The sequence below is a fragment of the Globicephala melas genome, chromosome 18 (genome assembly GCF_963455315.2).
Source record: "Globicephala melas chromosome 18, mGloMel1.2, whole genome shotgun sequence".
NCBI classification, from domain to species: Eukaryota; Metazoa; Chordata; class Mammalia; order Artiodactyla; family Delphinidae; genus Globicephala; species Globicephala melas.
In genome coordinates this window covers 20,019,894-20,045,822 of record NC_083331.1, presented here as the reverse complement: position 1 = coordinate 20,045,822, position 25,929 = coordinate 20,019,894, and the positions used below count along the sequence as shown (strand labels likewise).

The 25,929-nt window shown below is 38.6% G+C and overlaps 1 protein-coding gene across 8 annotated transcripts in view; it reads left to right on the top strand.

The window, feature by feature from the left end:
- LRCH1 (leucine rich repeats and calponin homology domain containing 1) overlaps positions 1 to 25,929 on the top strand; it is a 190,848-nt gene that overhangs the window by 146,679 nt on the left and 18,240 nt on the right. For 4 of the 8 annotated variants that reach the window (XM_060287811.1, XM_060287810.1, XM_060287816.1 and 1 more), the window contains exons 12-19: positions 359 to 448; positions 550 to 586; positions 4,897 to 4,950; positions 5,683 to 5,755; positions 8,871 to 8,975; positions 16,302 to 16,411; positions 20,955 to 21,092; positions 23,781 to 23,858. In XM_060287811.1, coding sequence (XP_060143794.1) covers positions 359 to 448; positions 550 to 586; positions 4,897 to 4,950; positions 5,683 to 5,755; positions 8,871 to 8,975; positions 16,302 to 16,411; positions 20,955 to 21,092; positions 23,781 to 23,858 — 685 coding nt within the window. Of the gene's footprint in view, positions 1 to 358; positions 449 to 549; positions 587 to 4,896; positions 4,951 to 5,682; positions 5,756 to 8,870; positions 8,976 to 16,301; positions 16,412 to 20,954; positions 21,093 to 23,780; positions 23,859 to 24,941; positions 24,959 to 25,929 lie in introns of all 8 variants that reach the window. The other 4 variants (XM_060287812.1, XM_060287813.1, XM_030882253.2 and 1 more) reach the window with 2 other exon arrangements.

Sequence of the window (25,929 nt, the reverse complement as noted above, 5' to 3'; positions counted from 1 at the left end):
ATATAGTACGTGTATAGTATAGTATAGAACAACTTTACTTGCTTCTGTAAACTAATAAATTTCTAGAATAAAATTTAGTGTGTGCTACCTATGAATATTATGACCTTATCAGAAATTACTAGTATATTTCAAACAAGTTGGATTTTGATACCAAAGCATATGGAAAATTATATTAAAACTACATTATATTGTATTTGGCACATGGCGGGGAAATACCATGTACTTTGAAATTTCTACCATAAACCTTTCATTATTAAGTCTTAACAATAGACATAACTTTTAAATATATGACTAAAAGCAGTAGAATTTATTAGAAGTTTAATACATTTGGTAACACTTTTTTCCCCTTACTCTTTAGATTAAGCACAGATATTACAGAGAGAAGTGTTGTAAACTTTTACCCTGTGGACTCAGCAGAAGACTTAGAATTACAAGACTCTGCACTAAAGTATGTTGACCTTTCTATAACAATATATTTTACCTTTTTACATTGAAATATTTTTGCTTTAAATTCCACTTTGTATCATTTTTTTCCTCTAATTCCTGCAGTGGTCAGATACAGTTGGAGACGTCTCCAGAATGTGAGGTAAGGCTGCTCTTGGATTCACCAGAGCTCTGGTGCAATACTCTGCCACAGAAGAGTGGCCGCCATATTTTATCGAGATTTATCGTGGGGTGGAACATTCATTAGTGAGATCAATATTCAAATTTATTCAAGGTCTAGTTTTCAATTTTTTTATAGTTCTGGCTTCTTTAGTTTTCCTGCTTATCTATACTCACCTCCCCTTAAAGATGAGAGTTGGCTGTTGCCATTAAGTTCTCTAAATTTTTTATGTCAGGCGGTCGGTCTTAAGTCAGGCCCTGGCAGCTAAGACCCACACGGAAACCTCCTCTGTCAAAAACTGGAGGTAGGGGCTTCCCTGGTGGCGCAGTGGTTGAGAGTCCGCCTGCCGGTGCAGGGGACACGGGTTCGTGCCCCGGTCCGGAAAGATCCCACATGCCGTGGAGCGGCTAGGCCCGTGAGCCATGGCCGCTGAGCCTGCGCGTCCGGAGCCTGTGCTCCACAACAGGAGAGGCCACAACAGTGAGAGGCCCGCGTACCGCAAAAAAAAAAAAAAAAACTGGAGGTAGGACCATCTGATGCAAGTTTTACCAGCCACAGATGAACATAAACTAGGAAAGACTTGAGAGACAAGAATGAGTGATTTGGAATATGCCTAGGAGGATTAAGTGACTCTAGCGAAGAGAAACTGGTGGAGGGTGGGGTTTGGGGACAGAGTAAAGGTAGGTCAGGCAGCTACAGACGGTGAAATTTGGGTGTCTGTAAAGAAAGCAGATTTGACATAATTAACTAGAGATGAGCCTGGAAGGTCCCGAAGAAGCAGGCCTAGAGAGATAGGCTTGAGTCAGCGACATGGGAGTAAAACATTGTTTACATACGACCTGTTTTATCCCTTCTTACTGAATAGGCGTAGGATGGCTAATTTCAGTACAACCAATTTATGTCCCCTGAGGTGTCTGGACACGTACCATAGTAAAGCAGTTTCACACTCTTAACTAGCTAAGTCTCTGTGTTAAATGAGGAAAAGAACTGTAATCGAAAAACCCATGTTCCCAGAGAGCGTGGCTTCGTAGTTGAGCGTAGTGACTTGGAATTATGTTAAGTTTCGGCCCTATCTCAAAGACTTGCTAACTGTGAGCTCCTGTGGGCTACCTTTCTAACTTCACCTTTATTTTCTATAAATTGGGATCAATCTTGTAACCCAGGACACCTAACTTAGCTGTTACTGTTACTCTGCTCTGTGATTGTCATCAGTGTGGTCCTTAGAATCAATGCACTCCCTCTTCCCCAGGTGGAGGCATCACTGAATGACCCAGTAGTCGGGACATCAGGAAGCCTCTTACGTGAAGGCTGCCCTGGGCCCATTTCCACAGGCTCTCCTTTAGAGACATGCTGCTTTTGATTCTGTACAGACTCACTTTTAGTTTTTTATTTGGAAATAATTTAAAATTTATTAAAGGTTTATTAAAAAATTACAAGAGTCTACAAAAGGTTGTAAAAAATTATAACCTTGCACCCCGATTTACCTGTGATTAACATTTTAACACATTTGCAGTATCTCTCTCTTCCTCCACACACATAGTTCTTTTTCTGAAAATTGGAGGAAAAGTTTTGTGTATCATAGTCCTTTTCTCTAAACATTTCGGTGTACCTTTCCTAAGAATAGGGATTTTATCCTATATAACCCCATTTCAGTTATCACCTTCCTAAATTTACAGTGATAAAATATTTTCATCTAATCTGCTATCCATATTCCAAACATTTAGGTTGATCTAATGATGTCTTTCATAGCACTTTTTCCTCTTCAGTGTAGGATCCAGTCTAGAGGCAATAATTGTCAGGTAACGATATAGTTTGCTTTATTCTGGAACATTTCCATAACCTTTCTTTGATTTTTTATGACCTTAAAATTTTGAAGAATATAGTGCTCCTCTTTTTGTAAAATGAACTGCCCCTTATTTTGTGGGACAAAAATCTCTCATATTTCTTCATGATTAGATTGAGTCCCTGCATTCTTGTTTGGGATGCTGCACAGGTGGTGCGGTGTCCTTCTCAGGTACCACATTTGGAGGCACATTGTGTACATCTGTGCTTCACTGGTGACATTAATTTGATTACCCAATCGAGGTAGAATCTGATTTCTCCACCATCTAAGTATTCTATTTTCCCCTTGCAATTAACAGTCAGTCAGTGAAGAGGTACTTGGAGACCATGTTAGAATCCTGCTGCAGACCCACTTTTGATTCCAGTAGAATAGATGCCCTCCTGTGTGCATGATTTCAGGAGTATCAGGCAGACACCAAGCCTCTAGGAAAAAAGATCTCCATTCCGTGTCTGATTTACAATGTTAATAGTTTTTTTCCCCCTTTTTGGTTGAATGAGGAGTCACGTTCAGTGTAAGGAATTCTTACACATTGTCTTCCTTCTTTGGGCAATTCTCTGTCCACATGATTTTAAAAAGGGAGAGGAATTGCTGGCTCTGGTGGAAAAAAGAAGTCACAAGGAGGAGGAAAAGAAAGTGGTAGATTAGCAAGGCCAGTGCTGATGGTTATGTGGGACTTAAGTGGGACCCTCCTTTATGGTTTGGTGATTTTTATGTTCTCTCTTCCATCTTATTCAGGAAGAAAGCAGTATCTTTACAATAGTCTTGAATCAGTTAGCCAGTATTTGTTGAGTCCCTGTGCTGGATTCAGCCTTGTTTGGGGTGTCGAAGACTGGGATAGGAAGAAGATGAAGTTGCCCTCACTTTTTTTGTGTGTGTGTGATACGCGGGCCTCTCACTGTTGTGGCCTCTCCCGTTGCGGAGCACAGGCTCCGGACGCGCAGGCTCAGCGGCCATGGCTCACGGGCCCCGCCGCTCCGCGGCATGTGGGATCTTCCCGGACCAGGGCACGAACCCGTGTCCCCTGCATCGGCAGGCGGACTCTCTACCACTGCGCCACCAGGGAAGCCCTGCCCTCACTTTTAAGGCATTTTAAAAATTGTGGAGGAAAGAAGGCTTAGACATTGAGAAAACTTAGAGAAGAATATGAGAGTTCATAATCCTGAGTGTTTTAGGTGCTCTGTGAGACTGGGGAAAGGATAAGAGGTTAAGGAAAGGGAAATAATCCTAGATTTGGGGGGCAGCTAGGATTTGGATCGGTCCCAGGAGGCAGCTTGGCCATGGTTGAATCAGCACAGAGCATGAACCAGACAGAAACACTGAGGGATAGGCTGGTGCCCAGTTAGATAAGTGAGGCCAAGATTATGAAATGGTTTGTAATTGTCACACATCACATTATCTGACTTTTAACACACTTTAGATGACTGTCCACATCAAGTTTGGGTAGCAGTGGAAACCATTCAGGAAGAATTGCAAATTATACTCTCATACATAAGTAATATCCAATAGGGAAGGATGCTGTGGGGACAACAGGGAAAATTAGAGGAATGAGTTTCTTACAGAGAGAATCAAACCTGCAGGTTACCTGTTAGCAGTTCAGACATTTAATTGAGTAGGGAAATGAATGACTGTTTTTTCTAAAAATATGTTATTCCCTTGGATTTGTCACAGTTGGGAATATTTTTTAATAGCACTCCTCAACAATAGGAATAGGAACAGACATCTGAAATTTATACTAGTTTGGTGACATGTATGAAGATGTTTATATTAGCTGTCACCAAATTTTTTTGGATCAATGCTTTTTTTTTTTGGCTGTGCCACGCGGCTTATGGGATCTTCGTTCCACGACCAGGGATCAAACCCGGGCCTTCAGTAGTGAAATCGTGGAGTCCTAACCACTGGACTGCTAGGGAATTCCCTCTGTGGGGTTCTTGATTACCTTATAAAGAAGGCAGATCTGGGTAAAATAAACTATCGAGTTCCCCAGTGGTTGACAAAGCAAACTGATGTTGAATTGACAGCGCAGGATTTCCCTAGGTGCGGGTAGGTATATTTATTAAAAAGCTCCCAGTGAGATTCTGTGTATTTGGGAACTACTGCCTTGGACCATTTATAAAAACCCTTATGCTCCCAGCAGGTGGGAGCCTGCAGGTTGCTTGGTAACCTAGCAAGGAAAGCTGAAGTTCACAGGTACTTCGGGCTGAGCGCTTTGCTCTGGGAAATCCCTTTTCTTAGTTTGTGTGATATTTCAGTGTTATTTTTCTGTGGATATAGTTGCATGTTTTTAGAAAATGTAAGTATGGCCTACTTAACTACTAATTAATTAATTCAGCGTATTATTCATTGTGTCCCTGTGTGCCAGGGATATGATGGAAGTTAGAAACACTCAGTTCTTGCCTCACTGATGTTATAATCTGATGGAACGTAACATGCATTTCTTTTCTTCCTTAAGGTGCAAAATGATCTAACATTACAGAGTAATGGGAGCGAGTATTCTCCCAATGAGGTAAGTTTCCTGAAGATTAATGAAAGCTGAGGTATTTTGTGAAGACTGAATGGGAATATCTTGTACAGAAATCTATAATCTGAGACTGTGATGATTCATGAGTTAATTGTATTGCAGAATCTCTGAGGGAGTCTCTCATTAGCTCTCATAGCCCGATCCAGCCCTATCCATAATTAAAGACTCATTTTATAAGACATATTTGGAAGACCAAATGTGGGAACATTTTTATAGAAAACGAAGTGAAAATAGCTCATGTAGGCAACATTTAGAATGTCTCGTTATCTATAAGTGATTCAGTGTGTGGTTTCCCTATAGCTGAGACATCTGTTCAGTGTTACCTGTTTTCTCATCTCGTTATGTTATGAAATTCTTTATCAGATGTGCCCTCTGTGAGGTGGATGTGAGTGAGTGCTTGTAGGTGCCAGTGCCTGCACCTGAATGCACGCATCTGTTCGTGAGCAGAAAGGGATTGCCAGTATCACACAACTATGAACTGTTTTTATAATGAGCACAAACAATTGGACGGATCTCCCCCAAAACAACATTATGTCAATTCTACCACTTAAAGCACTAGCAATGTGAAGATGCATCAATTATCATTTCTTAGTCAGGACTTCCTCACGGCAGCAAAGGCAAGGAGGTCGTGGTTTTATTATAATCCTTGATCATAGAGAGGCATGCAGAGTTCTGCTCCAGTTCTTTAAAAAATGTCCTTTCCTTCTAACACCACAGATGAGAGAGAACTCCCCTGCCATCTCTCCTACCAACACCAGCACAGCTCTGTTTGGCCTGAAGCCTCGATCAGGTAAATTGAAACCTTCGCGTTCTTGCACGTGTGAACAGCTCAGGAGTTTCTCTTTAGCCTTTTAAATGCATACATTATAGTGTGAGCAGCCTTGTCAACTCTGGTGAGTTTGAGTCCTGGCATCAGAACCCCACTACAGCGTGGGGAGGCCATATTTTCGAGCCTTGTGGTCGTGAATCACCTATTAACGCCATGTTATCAGTAATAGATTATCTTACCTTCTTTTGAATCAGAGCAAAGAGAAAAAGATGTTGGGACGCGTAAGTGGGAAAGAAATATTCTGTTGATAAAATAGCCACCCCTTTGCCCCGGTGGTTCCTGGTACCTTGCTAAATTAAGGCTGGTGACTCTTTTCTGAGACACCCCTCATTTGCTCTCTGGGCCTTCGTAAGGACTGTGTATTTACTCATGTGACAGGGTGGTCATTCCAAGACTCACATGAGTGGTCAGGAGACATTTTTAAGAGCATTTCTGCTTATATTACCTACTTTATTTTAACTTAGTATATTCACAAATGTAAATTATAGCAATGTGCAAAACGACTGCTGATTTTAAAAAGGACTATGTATAGAAAAATTTGGTTCTTCTGATTTCTCCACGTACTTAAAGTTCTAGCACTATCTACCTTCTTTTAGGTGCGTCTTTGTTTTAATATTTTTGATTCTTAAGTCTTTTGCATACACTCACTGCTAATGCTTTTCAGTAAGTGCTAAGAAAGGACTCGGACACTTTAAGCAAAAGGTAGTAAAGAACTCATATGTTCTTGGGTTTTTTAATAAAGCATTTGGTAACAGTTGAAGTTAGACATGTGTATATTTTGAAAAAGGGTACCCATAGAGAAAAACGAAGATGGTTCTTTTATAAAGGAATGTTTCTTCGTTTTTGGAGAAAGTTGATTGGTGGGTAACATGTGGCCAGGTGTAATGGCTTCCTGGCGTTTTGAATGGGCTGTAAGACAAAGCCATTTGAGAAGATGCTTGGGTGTGGCAAGGGTTAGGAGGTGTTTTATGGAGAACCAAATTGTGCATGAAATAGGACTCAAATGGCTGGCCTCACCATTCATGGAGCTGAGAGTATGGAGCAGCCAGATCTGGGTCGGGCCTCCATTTCCAAGGTCTCCAATTGTGCTGGGAGGAATGGAGGCTTCCATGCCTTGAATGATGATCTGCCAGGAATGTTCTCTATACACTGAGCACTTCATGTTGGGCTACAGACTTTCTCCTATCCCATACAGGCACTTTTACACAATTTAAAAATATCTTAGGGGCTTCCCTGGTGGCATAGTGGTTGAGAGTCCACCTGCCGATGAAGGGGACACAGGTTCGTGCCCCGGTACGGGAAGATCCCACATGCCGCGGAGTGGCTGGGCCCGTGAGCCATGGCCGCTGAGCCTGCGCGTCCGGAGCCTGTGCTCCACAACGGGAGAGGCCACAACAGTGAGAGGCCCGCGTACCGCAAAGAAAACAAAACAAAACAAAACTTATAATTGAGCAAATCAAAAGTTGAATGAATCTCCAAAGAATAATATTCTTTTGAATGTGCATCTTTGCAATTTAGTTGCAAAATCGTCTCCGTGACTTTTTCAATTCTTTTTATGGGGTCCAAACTCAACTTATCAACCTCATACCCACACTGTTGAACCATTTCAGACTCTTTGTGGTGGTGAAAAATAAATGAAGTATTTATTCTGAATAGCAGGAAACAAAGATAATTTCCTTTCCTAGCTTCCAACCTTTCTCTAATGCTGACTAACCAGTGCGGAAATTGTGCCAGTTGTAGAAAGCTTTGTGGAGTTTGGGTGTCGTAAGTAATGCTGATTTTTCTTCAGGAACGTCAGTTGGCATGTTGGAACGTTATGAAACTAGCATCATGTATGGGGAATTTTAAAATTTTTATTTAGTGACTTTAAAATATTACAGTATGTATTTTTCACATTTTCTAGAAAATAATATACCTACTAATCTTAATTGAAGATCACATGACTACAAAAGAGAGAAATTATTTTTGATTGAGTAGCTTTGGAACTTTAAAAAGTGATTTAATTTTTACTTTCAAGTTAAGTTTATGAATTCATGTGATTTCTGTGTTAAAAATAAAAACAGACTGCTCAAATTAGCAAGTGGGAATAGAAACTTAGATTCTTAAAGTAGACTAATAGTTTTCTTCAAAAGAAATTTTATTTTCTGTGTTTTCCTCCCAAGAAAGACAGCTGTATATATCCAAATATGCATTACTAGAATCATGTCCCTGTATTTTACTGGCCCTGCCTTATGATTGAATAAAAATTGTATAGATATTTCCTAAACATCAAAAATTACTATATGGATAGGTAGTCCAAAAAAAAAAAAAAGAGATGTTATTTCATAAATGACCAATTTAGAAGTGCCTTGAATTGACTGACATCTATCGGTTAATTAGGTTTGTTGTTAAAGAGACTCTACTAGTGTCCGAAATAGGTTCTATACTGATCAGTATCTAAGACAGTATTGAGAGGTATAGCTGTATGTCAAGGGTTGAGCAGAGTTGGCTAGATTCACTTATCAATAAAGCATGCCAGCAGACTTACAGATGTCTTTAAAGAGAAATTTTACATTACCTTGGGAAAAAAATCCACCAGTGGTAAACACTGATTCTATAATAGATTTATTTCTAAATAATTGACATGTTTATACATATTAAGCTTCTTCTATGTAAACAAATTTTTTGTGTGAATCATATTTGCTAAGATTGTTAGTTATTTAGGTCTTTGGAAAAGGTATCTGGTAGGTCTTTTGCTTTTTATCTGCATAATCTATGGGTACTCCTTCTTTCCACTGACATGATTCATTAGTACTCTAAGTCTGTGGGCTTGCGAACTGTTAACGATTAACGATGTTAACTGCATGCCAAGTATATGATTGATAAGTACTAACACTCAGTTTTTTATCATTCTTTTTATTCCATGCGCCATCTTTCATTCTTCTCCTATATTGTACATTTGAAATTAAATTCCATAATATGAAATTCGCTTCATTTCCATACAATCCTTATGCCATTTGTGAAATGCTGCTGCCCCTTTGGTTTTTCCTGGTCCTTGTGCAACTGTACGCGGACTGGCTCTCTCGCTCTCCTGCAGACCCAGCCCTCACTCTTCCTCCTATCTCCTTCAACAAACTTACACAGGCACAAACATGGGACAACTCTAGCTACAGTGTTCCATCTGAAGGAGACAGTGACAATGGTAGGTGGCTTTGTACCTATTCTTCGATGTGCTCATTAATAAGCCAGTGAATGAATATACTGAACATTCATTTCTGTGCAGCTGAAGATAGAGTGTATATTCTCCTGCATGCCTGATATAAGAGATAATAATAGTAAACCTGGAAAGTCCAGAAAAGTGCATGTGGATTGTTCTTCAGCAGTTTATCAGACTACATTTAATTATCTTGAATATTCTGAATTTTGGAAGGACAGTACAATAATTTCTTCTCTATCCTTTCTGCTTGGGTTTTTTTTTTTTTTTTTTGGTGTGTTTGCTTGTTTATAAAAATTGGGGGTTTGTACATTTGGATAATCTCTGCTGCTCCTGCTTCTGAACTAAATGCTTTCAGAGTTTCATCTTTTATCATCTATGCTTATTTACCATATGAAATTTTTAAAGTAATCAAGACATACTGTGGCCAATCCAAGAGGACTGCACTGAAAATAGTTAGAAGTGAGAAATTCCTAAAAATGAAGAGAAATCACTTGCTTTTTTCTTTTTTTTTTTTTTGCAAATTATTTGCACATTTTGACTTTTGATACCTTCAGCCCTTTTGAGTGTAATTTCATCTGCATGATATTTAAGAATGGTAACTTGGCTTGAGAACCAAATGTGCAAATAAGAAATTGCAGACATCTAGCTAGGATTCATGTGGATATCGTTTGATTTCGTGCCACTAAATATCTGAAGTACCTTAAAAGATGAAAATAAAATAAATATAGTCATTTAGATATACTTACCACAGATATCTGAATCTCCATACTGGTCTGTTACTTCAGATGTTAAACATTTTACTCCGAGATACCAGAAGATAAAAGTAACGTGAAATGAAATAGAGAGTATGATTTATAGGGAAGAGAAGTGATATGTGGGGTAAAACCACGATGCAAGCACAATAAGAAGATGTATTTTCTGATAATACTTATTTTTTTAATCTAAGTATCAATATGTTATATGTAATGAATAGAAACCGTATATTTAAAACATTTTCTGTGATTTCTGGTCAAAATTCAACCAAAAAATGCTTTTCCAGACTTCCCTTAACAAGGATAATGTATATCTTGGCAGGTTAGTTACAAAAGGAATTTCATTATTTCATAGATTTCTAAAATTTTAACTGAAAACAAGTGTGATTAACAACAACAACAGGGAAACCAAAGTCCCTTTCTATATCATCCCATTTTAAATTCTGGAAGTTGAGGAAGGCTAAATGAAAACTTTCTTGATAAACCTGTTCCTTTAACTTAAAAATAAAAAGGGGAGAGAGGCATTTTTGTTTTTCAGAAAGCATGGCTATTTATGGATCTGATGTTATTTAAAGGAAATGAGCCTAGAATGAAAGATTTATGTGTGATTTGCTATTTCCTTAGGAGTGATATCTGAAACCAAAGACTTTTTTTTTTAAGCTGGGTAAGATCTAGACATCTTGCGTAGCAGTAAGATTTCTATGTTTATGGATGAACCAACCAAAACGAGAAAGGTGGGTCACGCTGGGTCACGCTGTTAGGTAGAGGGAGTGGTGGGGTCACACCCAGGGCTTCTAACTCTCTGATCATCTCCTCTCCACCATATCTACCTTCATCTACAGCTGTTTATTGAGGGTTCTTTGTGCAAGCTACTAAGCCAGACGGCCTTCTTTTTATTGAAAGTCCTAAGATTTCCATAGAAAAATAATCATTGTGAAAATCTTTCTGAAAATAAAATAACCTGGAATACTTCTCTGGTAGTTTTTGTTTGAGTGAAAATTCCAGGGATTCATGTGTAGCTATTATGCTGTACCCCACACACACACACACACACACACACACACACAAATAATAAAAGGATTGTTTTCAGTATTCATCTACCTGGGTTAATCATGTCAGATATTGGATAGTTGTTATTTTCCCCTATTTGCAATTTGTCTACAATATGCCCTGGGCAAGAGATGATTTTCTATTAATTATCTATTAATTTTCTGGCAACAGAAATCTTGGCAAATATTTGTGTAGGTTCCCAGATCTGACCTTTCAAATAGAATCTTCATTTTTTTTGTGTGCTAAATATTGCCTTCTGATTTGAATACATTTTCCAGTACATTTTTTAAATTAATGAAGAAGCACTATATGTATCCCCAAGTATATGTGCTAAGGTTGGAAGAGGAATACAGCCTACTTTTATGTTGTTCTTACTGGTTCCTCTGAAATAGTAGATCCTATTCAGTGGCCTCTCATGGCATTTCAAAGCTGATTACCGCAGCAGTTTTGTTTCCTCATATTTTCTCCATTATCCAGTATCTGCAGCTATCTCACCCCGTGTAAAAAAATGGCATCATATTACCAACTCAACCCAGCATAATGTAGCTTGCCTTTCATTTGTATTTTTATTAATTATTTTTGGTAAAGTTGGCATTTTTATACCTTGTTCACTGTCTTTATGTTAAAATTACCCTTTTATTTAAATTCCAATATTTAAGTAAAATTTAAATTTTATTTAAAAAATGCATTTAAAATAATAAACATAGCTTTCTAATATTTGTTTCAAATATATCTCATTTCAAATTCCTTATTTTCCCTAAAACTCATTCTTCAAAGAAATAAAAAAAGGCAAACTGGCTAGAAGGTCCTTGGGAGTTTGAATTCCCACAATCCCCAAAGTTCTACCTCCTAAAATGGATGGGGAAGGATGTGGATGTGTGTCTGTATGTCTTTCCACCCCTGGAGCTGGATGGGGCAGCTTCACTTCAAGTTGTTCTTAACTTGATAACTTCTCTTCTGCTCCTTTTCTTGTGCCCTCTTACTACTCTGCATCTTTCTTTCCTTTTCCCCTTCACTTAGAAATTAAAATCATTCCTATCTTCCTTTGAATTATTTTCCCTTTTTCATTTGCAGTGAATTGGTAGGTGCTAATTTATACTTAAAATTGATCTTTAAACTATCACTGGAAAGTGAGTGAATGGACATATCTATCTTGGGCCAGTTTACAGACATTTTCTGGAATTGTTTTACCATAATCTTGCACTTCTAGGTATTATTTTCCCCATTACAAAAATGATGAAACTGAAGCTGTGAGATGAGAGGTGTTTTCAGTGGTTCAGTATTTTGTCTTCATATTAGAATCATCTGGCATTTTATAAACAAGAGCTGCCTATACCCCACACTGCCTGTGCTGATTATTCGGAGTAGCATGGAGTCTTCGCACTGATTATTATTCTTATTATTTTACTGACTTTATGTTATGTTTAAGTAGGTGAAAACCACTGGGTTGAATAAACTGCCCAAGACCATAGAAAGCATCTTGAGGGCAGAGGATTTACATAATTCATTTTTGGGCACCAGAGGGAATAAATGAATTGCACTAATTAGATTTCTGATTCACATTAACCTGGATCTACAGCTCATGATACTTTTTCCAAGCCACCATATTGCTGCCCTTGAATTTGTATGTCTTCAGCATCACACCCAGTCCAGGTTTTTAATTTCAAAGGAGAAGTTGAGAGCCAAATTCCAAAACCTCATGTGTCCACAGAGAAGAAATCTAGAGTTAAATTTAGACAACCAAGGTTAATAATATAGACTGATAATTTCTATGCAAAGTTCCTTTCACTAAATAATTAAATAAGTAACATTTCAGGCAATTTTTAGAGGAGCGAGCTTTCTTTGCTTAACTGAAAGATACTTTTACAACATTTAGAAAAAGTTTCTTGTGCACATCCTTAAATACTTACTGAGTGCCTCCTATGTGTAAGGCATGATGCTCGTTACTGTGGATACACATCTGAAAAAGACAGACTAGATCTCTGCCTTCCTGGAACTTTTATTTCAGTCTCTAATGCATTCAGACCTGGAGACTAAGTTTTAGGAGATTTTTCATGTTAAAAAAAATTGAGATGACTGATTATCAGGGTAGGGTAATCTCTGACAAGGTATTCTCCATGTAAAGTGATCTTTGAATGAGGGAATTTTTGAAACACTTTTTTGTTTATTCATCTAACAAACTGCTTTGTGGGGCAGGGGTAGAGGTTTAAATTGGAAACAAACATAAACTCTTACAGAGTCCTCATGGAGAAAAGCAGATCTCTCCTGTAAGAAAGTGAAGAGTGCCGTGAGAGACACAGATAAAGCATGTTGTACATTCACAGCTAACAGACCACTCCCAGGTCAGGGATGAAGATGAGGGGAAGGGTGAAGGAGGAGGTAGAGATAACGGAAAAGTCAGTGGACTTGGACGTGTACCTGCAAGGATGCATTTGATATTCTGCATAAGCATATTCACCATTCCCTGCAGAGTCTTTGCTTAGAAATTTGTCTCTTCAGCTAAAGAAATTGCAAATATGAACAAATCGTCCTTTTCATTCTTTGACTGTTATCAGTATTTGATATACAGTAATTAAACAGCTAAGCAGGACTCATTATTTCCTGCATCTGAAATCACCTATTTCCTTGTCTCTTCCTACCCCTTGTGCATGCATGTGTGTGTGTACACACACACACTGACACACACCCTCACTCTGCTCCCTTGCCCCTCTATTTTTCTTCTTATTTACACAGTGTGACATTTGATGTGAAAGACACTTACTAACAGGGCGGCTCTTAATATTGTCTTGCAGCCACAAGCTAAACTTTTATTCCCCTGAATTAAGTAGGGGAGTTCTTGAAACGTAGTGATATGAAATTAAGGAAGACCGGAATAATTCCTCCATAGATCAATTTCCTGAAGTTTTGACCAGGCTGGTCACTGCATTTATTATTTAAATATGACTTGAAAGAAAAAACAAAACAAAACAACTGTGGATAAAATAATCAGAGCTACCATAATGGTCCTATTAAAATTATTCTGTCATAACAAACTTATGTGCTTTGTAGATTTATTATTAAATAGTTCATTTTAAATTCTAATGTATTCTACAATAATTAATCTATTTAGAAAACTAGTAGTATTATAGTCAGGTTTCCAGTAATTTTATGTACATTTGAAGTATTCATCTTAAAAATAATGGTTCACATATGTTTTAACACTTTTTGACCGCTTACATTCATAAAGCAAATACCCAAGCATGCATTTTGTATTTTTTGAGACGTATGGGAATTTAAGATGAAAAGCAATGCCAGGAAATTAAAGCCCAGATACCATTGAATTATCTCGGTGTCTTACACAGGACTCTAACAGGGTATAGATACTTGAAGAGTGTGCTGTTAACCAAAAGTTCACGGTTAATTTAACTTCCTGATAGCTTCGTATTCAGAATGAAATCTGCCAGTAAAAACATACTGAAAATATTAAACATGTAGTATTAGATAAGATTTCCCCCAGAAAAAAAGGGAAAGGAAAATAAAACCTCCAAAGAAAACAGTAGATTTGTTTAAACGGTTCTGGGGCTCCCCTTGCTGGCCAGTGTGTGTATTACTCAGCTAAGTCCACATTCCTTGACTTTTTTTGGTAAATTTGGTTGACTTTTTCTTTGGTGGTGTGGATTATTTCTAGACTTTACATTTTAATATATATCTCTTCTGGTCACTATGTTTAAATGGGTAGATTTTTTTGGTTGGTCTCAATATGGTGCAAAGGCAAATTTAATGCATTTCCAGTTTCTTCCATGCTTCTTACTTTGTCAGATTCTTCCTCGTTTCCCTTTGCTCTGTGAACTTCTCATCTCTCCCTGCTGGTTGGTCAACCCTACTTCCTTTGCCTGCCTTGCCTTTGTTTTTGAAACAATGGGTCTCGCTTCCTGTGGGGTTTGGTTTTTGTGGGTCTTGGTGACAAGACTTTGGCTCTTCCTTAGGTGGCTTGAGGCAGAAGCCCAGGCCCCAGGCTGACTTCTCTCTGAGGTTCCAGAAGGTGTTAACATATACAATAGATCATTCCCTTGCTCCATTAACTTCTGTAAGTCACGGATTTCTTAAGATGTGTCAACTTTCTGGTCCTCTGTAGAGCACCAGAGGGCTGATTCAGATATCCGAGAACTGATTTAGAAAGAAAATACTGAGATGTGAGAAGTATAGTGCAAGACACTTATTAAAGTGTTTTGGTTCAAAGATACAAATTGAGGTTAAAACGACATAGTTGGGTGAATAGGGGATAATTGATTATATGGTGGACTCCCGTTGTTTTTATTCAAAGTATATTTGTAAACCATATTTCATTAAAAAACAAATAAATTGAAATGCTTTTAAAGTGGTTCATAGCAAATGTTTAGCAGAATAGAATAAACGTTACATAATGTTCTTATTCTACATCATTGAAGATTCGGTAATTGAAACTCCTAGAATTGCAGTATGTCAGTGCAGCCTTCTACGTGGTATTGATTTTTAAAATGGGAGTTCTCTGCCCCAAATTTTCTGAAGCGCCCCCCTCATTTGTCCCCCCCGCCCCCAATCTGAAAATCTATGGGACACGGGGAACCAACTACAGCTCTTAACCGTTCTTTGCCCCCTCTGGTGTGCATGGAAAGTTGACAGTCTTAATAAGATAAGAATCTCAAGGAAGAAAACGATTCAAATTTAAATTCGCCCTGGGCTTTGTATCCTAATTAAAATTGCCATAATCACTCTGCCCGTACATGCGTATTTTGTACCTTCTCTGTTAGTCTTTAAAAGATGTCATCCTTCAAAGGTTGAGAGCATTCTTTTTCTCTGCAGCCAGGGCCTTACCTCCTTCCAGAGTTGCCACTGTGAGTAGCCGTTTATGGAGGTTGTAAGTTTAAGGACCTGCAGCCAGAGATGATCTCTTAAAACTGTCTCCCATCTTGCCAGCTTTTCTAAAAGGAGTCTGTGGTCATCTCTGAAGAGCTGACTTTTGGGATGTGCTGTCAGTGACGTGATAGAAGGCAGGATTCTTCCCTCCACACTCAGATAGCTATCTGAGTGGGTAGTGTGTCTCATCACTTAGTTCCTAACCCAGGCTGATGAAAAACTCAGCCAACAGAAGCCTTAACCTGTGCTTGTCTGTAACCTGTAAAGCAATTGTCTTATTAGTTGAAACAAAGTATCCAAATTTAAGGAAAGCATTGTGAAACCTGGAGTGTAGATGAAAACTTGGAATAAAAGCAGGGGGAAAATGTGAGAGAAGGGGTCTGGAATGGTGCCAAGGATGACCAATCCCTTTCCTGGATTCAGTTGGTTTGTCCACACAACCCAGAATAATTGAATACATAATCTTCTCTAGCATATTCGAATCAAGCTTTTCATGCGAAGTCAGAATTTATTGTTTTGTGAGTGGTGAATGAATTATTTGGGATAAATAAACTATTTGATTTAAATATGAGCAGCCCTATACGGCATCCTGTACTAGGCGCTCCATAAAGGCTCTTTTCCCTTTCTGTTACAGTGTTTCTTAGACCACAGAGAAATTTGGAATCTATAGACCCACAGTTTACAATTCGGCGGAAAATGGAGCAGATGAGAGAAGAAAAAGAACTGGTGGAACAGCTCCGAGAGGTACCGGGAAACATTGTGTAACTAAATAATTATTTCCAGAATTGAAGCAACCTTCTGTATTTTTAAAAAGTAGACATTGGGGACTTCCCTGGTGGTCCAGTGGTTAAGACTTCACCTTCCAATACAAGGGGTGTGGGTTCGATCCCTGGTTGGGGAGCTGAGATCCCACATGCCTCGTGGCCCAAAAACCAAAACACAAAACAGAAGGAATATTGTAACAATTTAATAAAGACTTTAAAAATGGTCCACATCAAAAAAATCTTTAAATAAAAAAGTAGACTTTGAAGCACTGCAGACTGAATATCTAGTTTCAAATCTAGCCAGCTCACTGTTTGATATTGGACAAGTCACTTAACATCCCTGAGTTTGAGTCTTTTCATGTATTAAAAACAATAGTTCCCATCTACCTTCATGGGATTTTATGAGAACTATATGAGATAATGTAAGTAGAAATACTTAATATCTATGTATAAAAGCTAGTATTATTTCAGTTCTGGTATGCTTTAAAAAATGCACTGTTATTAATTTACTTCATAATATGCCATGAATTTAAAGATATTTATAGTTAGCCTTACTATGTACCCCAAACCGGCCAGAATTTTCGAATGTCATAATAGGCAAACCATTGGAGTTCCTACCAAGGGTGAAGTCTCGTGCTGGGTGCCAGAGAAGATTTCAAGCTTGGTGATGGCAGGGACCATGGCTGTCTTATTCCTTGTTGTGTTTCTATCCCCAGCACAGCTCCTAGTGGGAACTGTGTATGTATTTTTCTAAGACCTCATGGTCTTTGTGTCTAGTTAGGAGGATCGCATGTAAATATGTGGAAGATCGAACAGCAGGACAAGGGTCAGTCACCAAAGAACACACTGGTATTAGTTATTAAAGGCAGTACGTCATGAATTACTACATAAGTTCTTTATATTTAAAGAGAAGTATCATAGCCGTGAACTAGACGAATATAAGAAGCTTCTTGAGGAGGTAGATTTTATACTACCTCTTCTCCTTTCACTAGCAAATGGTTATTGACTGCTCTCTGTGCCAGGCTGTATAGTCTAGGTGACAGACAGAGAAAAGAACAAAAAGGTCCCTGCTGCATGAAGCCTGTAGTCTACTGAGAAGACAGAGTAAGTAAGAAGGAAACAAATAAATACACAATTTCAGATAGCAATGAGTTCTACAAATGAGCAGTGAATCCTATAATTAAAATTAAAGCTGGGCTTCCCTGGTGGCGCAGTGGTTCAGAGTCGGCCTGCCGATGCAGGGGACACGGGTTCGTGCCCCGGTCCGGGAGGATCCCACATGCCGCGGAGCGGCTGGGCCCGTGAGCCATGGCCACTGAGCCTGCGCGTCCAGAGCCTGTGCTCCGCAACGGGAGAGCCCACAACAGTGAGAGGCCCACGTACCGCAAAAAAAAAAAGTTAAAGCTGAATTAAGGTAGGTCAGAATCTTTGTTGTTGCAGATGATAACTTTATATACGGTTTAGCACGTAGTCAGGAGGAAAGAAGAAAAACCCAGAAACCTCTTACCACCACTTTAAGCCACTGTGGTTGACTCAACAGTCACATAGGGCAAGTCAGTCCTCTGTCATTTGCCTAGAATGTTTGAATGTGCAGTAAACTTGGGAGGTGAACTTTCAGAGATATGTAAAAATAAGATCAGAAGTTGAGCTATGCCTCTCAAAGAGTGATATAATTTTCTCTTAAAGCCTGGGTCATATCGATAGCTTATGTTTTAATTTAGTGATGTAAAATTAGAGACTGAAAGCATGCTTGGAAAAAAATGAGGTGTCTGTACAAGACAGTTCTGAAAGAGAATTATGCAACACTGTTACAAGCACTGATTTTCAAGTACTTCACTTATTGCAGATCTCCCAATAAAGTCATCCTTGCTTAGCTGTTATCCATTTAGAAGGAGCTTCTGCTGTAAAGCAGAAATTTGCATTTGAAGTTTTAAAAACCGATCTATCTACTTCTGCTTCTGAGGAGATGGAGTTGATGTACTTTTCCCCATTCATCCCACTAAGTACAACTAAAACCCCTGGTGATTCTATATAAAATAAGCATAAGATCACTCTGAAAAGTGGAGAGAATAATTCAGACTAGCTGGGCTCCTTGGGACTAGGAATGACAGTGGTGGTGAGTCCAGTGGGATTTCTTTTTTGCTTTATCTTTCTCAGACTTGAAGGTGAAGTAGTTAGAAACCGGAAACGCTAATGGGCACAAATTAAGAAAAAAAAAGTCCCAATGAAAGCTTGCTTACTTTAGTCAAAGGACCAGAAAAGGGGCAGCCTAGTGAGAGAGAAAATTTTTAGACATTAAAGGCTCTACTCCAGCTAAACACTACAGAAAACCCGTGGTCCCACCCCTACCCATGCCTGCAAAGATGGCGTAGGCAGCTAGACTTTAACCTCTGCTGGGATGGTATCAGAGAAGGCCACATTGGGAGCCAGGAATTTCATTCCCATGAGCTAAGAATGATCCCATCCCCTCCCGTGGTATCAGTGGAGCCCACATGGGGAGCCTGGATTTCCACACCCACACCAGTCACTGACAGCAAGTGGGAATCTGCATTTACACAGCAGTAACAAGGGGGTAGCCTCCCTTTCCCTGCCAGAGCCATGTCCAAAAAAGCCAGCTAAAACAAAAGTTTAAATAGGCCAGAGTCTCATAATACCAGAAATGTCCAGGTTTCAACCAAAAACATCACTTATTCTACCAAGAGCCAGAACGATGTGAAAAGATAATCAACAGATGACAACACTGTTGTGGCAGAGATGTTATCATCTGACAAAGATTTTATACTGTTCGTGATAGAAATGCTTCCACAAGCAATTACGAACACAGGTGAAACAAAGAAAAAAATAGAATGCCTCTGCAAAGGAATAAAAAATCTTAGCAGGGGCTTCCCTGGTGGCGCAGTGGTTGAGAGTCTGCTTGCTGATGCAGGGGACGCGGGTTCATGCCCCGGTCCGGGAAGATCCGACATGCCGCGGAGCGCCTGGGCTTGTGAGCCATGGCTGCTGAGCCCGTGCGTCCGGAGCCTGTGCTCCGCAAGGGGAGAGGCCACCACAGTGAGAGGCCCGTGTACCGCAAAAAAAAAAAAAAAAAAAAAAAATCTTAGCAGAGAAATAGAAGACATAAAGAAGGACCAATGGAAATTTAGAACTGCAGAATACATTATCCAAAAGAAGAAGCCCAGGGGGTGGGCTCAACAGCAGAATGGAGGTAACAGAGGAAAGAATCAGTGAACTGGAAGAAAGAACAATAGGGATTACCTAATCTGAGTAGCAGAGAGAAGACAGACTGAAAATAAATGAGCAGTGAGCCCCAGGGACCTGTGGGCGTGTAACAGATGATACACATTCGTGTCATGGCAGTCCTGGAAGGAGAGGAGAAGGGGAGTAGGGCCAAAGAGGTACTGGGGGTGGGAGAGAAGTGGGTGTGGCTGGTAAAACAGCATTGTGAGAGACCCTTGAGGTGATGGATGTGTTCTATCAATGCCAGTGTCCCGATTGTGAAGTTGTAGTATGTATTTTTGAAGGTTGTTAGCTTAGAGGGAAACTGGGTAAAGGGTACGTGAGATCTCTCTGTATTACTTCTTATAACTCCAGATGAATTTATAATTATCTCAAAGTGTTTAATTTTTTAAAAAGGGAGAAAAATTGATTTTTGAACTAAAACATGGTCTCAGAGAAAAGCATCTCTTAATCCCTTTTGTGCCCCTTGCAGTCTGTCTGAACCAGTTGGATTTTGGTTTTTTAATTTATTTTTATTTATTTTATTTTATTTATTTTTTATTGAAGTATAATTGACTTAAAATATGATTTTAGTTTCGGGTGTACTACATAGTGATGTGATATTTTTACACATGGCAAAACGATCACTATGGATTTGGCTTTTATTGTTCAACTCAGTCTGTTTTTCTATTTTCATTGCTAAGTCTGAGGCAATGTTGAACTTAAGAAGTCCATTTTTTTTTTTTTTGGCTGTCTCGGGTCTTCGTTGTGGCACATGGGATCTTCACTGTGGCATGTGGGATCTTTCATTGCGTCACATGAGCTTCTCTCTAGTTGTGGCGTGTGGGTTTTCTCTTCTCTAGTTGTGGCGTGGGGTCCAGAGCACATGGGCTCTGTAGTTTGTGGCACTCGGGCTCTCTAGTTGAGGTGCGTGAGCTCAGTAGTTGTGGTGCGTGGGCTTAGTTGACCCGCGGCATGTAGGATCTTAGTTCCCTGACCAGGGATCAAACCCGCGTCCCCTTCATTGGAAGGCGGATTCTTTCCCACTGGACCACCAGGGAAATCCCAAGAAGCCCATTCTTTTAAAAATTCAACTAATTAAAAATTTTAGACACAACTGAATTTTTTTTTCTACAGAGGGATTTTTATTTTAATATCTTTCGAAAAGGTTGAAATCATGTCAGTGTTTTCCACGTGTTCTTATCCTTCTCCATAATGAAACTTAAGTCTCAATTCATAAATACCCATAACTGTATTTTACCCTCAGTTGCCTGAGAGCAATTGGCTTCCTTCTGATTCCTTCCCAGAGCATCGAGATGAGACTCAAGGTCAGCCTACACGAAGACCTGGGGGCTGCCCTCATGGATGGCGTCGTCCTCTGCCATCTAGTCAACCACATCCGCCCACGATCCGTCGCAAGCATCCATGTCCCCTCACCAGCAGTCGTAAGTAACACCATATAAAGGGAAACTAACTCTTACATCAAACAAACTCCTTTGGGACAGTATTGCTGGTTAAAGATACCGATGGGATCTCCAGGACCCTGCTCAAATGCTCTGTGTTGGGCCCCAAACAACTAGAAGAACAGAAAAGGAATAGCATTTCTGAATGAAGTAACATTTTCACTGTAAAAAGGGAAAATATTTAAAGTAAGTACGTAAATGACAGAAAAGGAACTTACTTCAAATATAAAGCAAAACACGTTAAAGAAACCCTTGGGGTGCTAACTTTAAGACTGTAGAGACACAAAGATTCATTCCTCACAAGGACTTATTTAAACAGTGAGGAGTCTTTTTGGGAAACTTCTTTTGGTTGGCGAGTTCTCTTCTAAATGGAAACTCTTTCCTCTATTAATTATTGAGGATTTTAGGATAGCTCCGAAAAGATGTGGATTCTGTATAAAATATCATTAGTAACCTGTCAGGCCAGAGGTTGGTCAGCTGGTCATTAATTCAACAATTCCTTGATCACTAGCTGTGCTCAGGGGTAGGTGGGAGATACCAAGGAAACTGGGGAAAGATGAAAGAGACTGAGTGAGATGCCATTAGTCCCTAAAAATCCTCGTCTCCATGTGGGGGAGATAAAGCAGGTGCTGGCATCCTCTTCCTATAATCATGGACCATATTACCATCCAGAAGAGAGCTATAGAGTCATGTTATGGTCATTCAGATGAGGGAGGGGGAATCAAAGATAAGCTGGTCTTTGAAGCCTACGTAGGGTTCAGACAAGTAGAGAAAACCTCTATCCATACTATTTACTATTAGGTGAAGCAGAAGAGTTTAGGAGCTAAGAATGTAGGGGTTGGATTCCAATTCTACATCTATATAATCCATACGACTTTGGGAAAGTTATTTAACCTTTCTTTAACTTGATTGGCTCTTCTCTGTCATGGAACTGCTCCCATGAGGATGAAATGAGGGCCTACATGTGATATAAATGTGAATGCAAGCCATTGTGATCATTAGTGTTTATGAACAGATTTTTCAAAAGCCAGAGCCCCCAACCTCAAGGCACAGTGTTCATAAAATATCATAGGAAGAGTCTGTGGAGTGAAAGCCTCACGTGAAGCCCCACTCCCCGGCCAGGAAAGCATTGTAGTGGCATTATTTTTCTTAGTTTCTTTTCTTTTGGCAGCAGGAAAAACTAGCTGATGATCGCATTTCAACTGTCAGTTTTCTTTCTATACAGTTGAATATATTTTTCCCTTCAAAAGACTGACCACTTTTTTGCCTCAGAAAACACAGGAAAAAACGAAAACAAAACAATTTGTCTTCTGATTCAAATCTGCTTTATCTGCCTTAGTTTGGGCAGTAAATTCTGTCCTATAACCGAATATGAAAAAGTTTTGAAGTCCAAACTACTGTTAAGTTGTTAGAGCTGTGTACCAGATTCTCATTCAGTATTCTTCCCCAACTTGTAAGAAAGAAAGTACGATTCCTCAGCCTCCAATTTAAATATACAGTTATCGTGTTATAAGGACACTATGAATCATGTTATCTACACACATTTGTAAATTTGATCAATTCTTCAGGAAAAAAATGCTACTTTCTTTGGTTGTCACCTTTTATCTTTTTCAAATAGAAAAATTTAATTGAAAATATAATGGGAATAATGCTTGATTGGAGAAAATGGAGAAATGCAGGAGGAAAATATATCATGTTCTATCCCACCACCCAAAGACAACCACTGTTTACATTTTGGCTTTTATGCTGCTAACATTCCTTCTACATATAAGTTGTTTCTGAATTGTGAGCTTCTCATATCTACTATTTAGTAGTTTTTAAACTTTATGAAAACCTAAGTATTTCCCCAAGTCATTAAAACGCTTCATTAATATCCATTTGAACAACTGTGAAGTATTTTAGCTTATGTTATTATATTGTAGTTTTCCTTTCTAGAAATGTTTCTAAATGTCCACTTCTCAGAAATTCTTCTCTGAGCGTCTTGAGCTCCCATTGGCCAGACCCAGCCATGGCGTAGCGGTAGAGCCCGCTTCCATCTCCAGTCTGTGTAACATTGCCTTACAAACACTGTCCACGCCCGTGTTTGCACAAGGTGCTCACTCTACTCCTGCTCCCCACCCTGCCTCTAAATCTCCTCGCCTTGCAGCATCACCCGCTTTCTAATAAAACCGATTGCTTTGGCGAGAAAGAGAGTCATTGGCCTGGTGAATTTCACCCTTCGTATAGAAATATATTTGCTGATGGGAAAAGGTGTTTATGGTGTACTTTTAAGTAAACTAAAGCAGGTCACACAACAGTGTGATCTCATAAAAACTGTGTGTGTGTGTATGTGTGTATCCACACATATACATTCACATGTGCAGAAAATCTTGCACACGTGTATATACATATATACATGTATGCAGAAATTCTACATATAAACACATATCTATGTGTATATATGCATGTCTTTGTGTACACACACAGTGTCTAGAAGAATATAATCCAAAATATTAACAGCTCTTTAGGTGAATGTTTCTGGATAATTTTTTATTGTCTTCTGTTTGCTTATGTATTATTTTTCTCCAATAAACGTGTAGTACTTCTGCCATTTAGAAAGTTTAAAATTTAACCTGTTATTACAAGTATTTCTCTTAGTAATTCTTTATTTCTGAATATTTGCATTCATAGCCTAAACTTAGCATGGCCAAATGCAGAAGAAACGTCGAAAACTTTCTGGAAGCATGCCGAAAATTAGGAGTACCAGAGGTAACGTCAAACTTAGTTCCAGTAACTATGTTTGAGTAAAGATTTTACTTAATATATGTGTTTGAACCTATTGAATAGATATACACCTTTGTCCATCCTTTTTCATCTCAGTCTTTCTTGAGGAATAATGTTGAATAAGTTATATAAAATTTTAGTTTAAATTACACTATTGCAGTGAAATAAAAATGGCTTAAAATGGTATGGCCAATTCTGAAGAAAAGGGGAATATAATTTTTTCAAGGTTTTGAAATAAATGCGAAATTCCAAACTTAAAAAAAAAATTTAGTTAGCTTGATTCTCCTCACAAAGAGCAGAAATTGCTGAAGCTTCATTGAGCCTTCTGTGGGTTACATAGGGTAGAATTTTGGAGGTAATGATTTTTCCCTATCCGAAGCTCTTAAGCACAGTAGACCTGTAGTTGACCACTGATTTGTTGATTTGCACTCCTTGTAGGTTTGGGGTATGTAGTTCAAAATAATAAGCATTGAAAATATTATAATTATTGTTATTATTATCATTAATCACAACCATTCATAATAAGAATGTTTGTGTATTGCTTTATAGTTTGTTAACTGTTTGTATTTACATTTTCCCCTTTAGTCCACTGTAGACCCAATTGGCAATTCCTTGTAGCCAGCCCAGCAATGATTTGCTACTTTTTCTTTCTCCCAAGCTAAGCCCCAGCCTTAGCCTCAGCCAGATAAGATAGCTGATTCGGGTCTTCTGACGACTTTACTATCAGTAACATAAAATGATTTCTTAGGGAGATAAAAGACAGTTCACTCAGAATTTGGGGATAAGTTGACAAGCTTTTCATCATTGTGATAAAGGAAAATAGAAACTACATTTCTTAAAATTTTCTTCTGTCTTTTCTAATGTTCCAGGAATAAAGTAACTACAAACTCTATCATGAGATACTGTTTTTGAGTATATGAAGGAATTACATTTTCATGTAGTTCTACTAACTGATAGGAGTTAGTTATTGGAATTGAGTAAGGCTTTTTCTCCCTCCCTCCCTCCCTCCCTCCCTCCCTCTCTCTCTCCCTTTCTTCCTTCCTTCCTTCCTTCCTTCCTATTTTTCAGCTTGGTGACATTTGAAGGTGAGAGTTAAGTGGTGGGCTTCTAATCTTATTTGAGGAAAAGGAGAGAATTATTAAAACATCTTTAAGTCAAAACTGTACCAATTAAAAGAAGCTTTCAAATTCGTTTTTAAATAGAGTGTAATCTTTATATAAGGTACTAAATGTCTTTATGATCAATCCACATGTCTTTCAGCAATGTTAATCTGTGTGTCTGTATTGTATGTGTGCATTTTACTATTGCCCATACATTTCTTGGCTTCAGATGTTTGTGAAATTCTCATGCGCCTACCATTTTTAATGATTTGATTCCGTCATGGGTTAATAAGTGTGTGTGAATCAAAATTATCACACCGAGTTTCAGATTGTAAAATTATTTGTGTTTGTACTCAAAAACGCTGATGAGTGATGACCAATCCCCTGTGATATTTTAAAACTCATCATTTTTCTTGGCTTATGATGACACGAAATGACGTGGAAATGCCCTTAACCATTTCTTGTGAGTAAAGATTGGTAATTATGATTTCCTTCTAAAGTGAGGAACAGGAAATTAAATTAGCATCAAAATGCAGAGAAAATTTTATCATAATATCTGAATTATGCCCCTGGCACTAATAGGCAACTGATAATTCCGGAGACAATTGAAATTACAAGAAGTAAACCATCTTTTTTGCCAGTGTTCCAACTTAACTATGCTTAGTAAGAGATATATCACTAAGGCTATTTTTGAAACGATTTTTAAGATTTGAGGTGATTTTCAAGTTTGCATTGTGTATGTGTGTGATTGTGTGTACATCTATATCCATCCTGATGGATAATCCAGTAGCATCTTACTGGTGACTAGAGTCACATTAAGTTCATTGTTACTAGAAAAAGTCTGTTCGTTGGTTAGCAGTTGAACTTCTTTAATGAGATATGTTAAAGGAAGGGAGGAATATTCTAGTGGAAAACCAGAAATTGCAATTGGAGTGCAGCTGGCAAAACTTGCTATA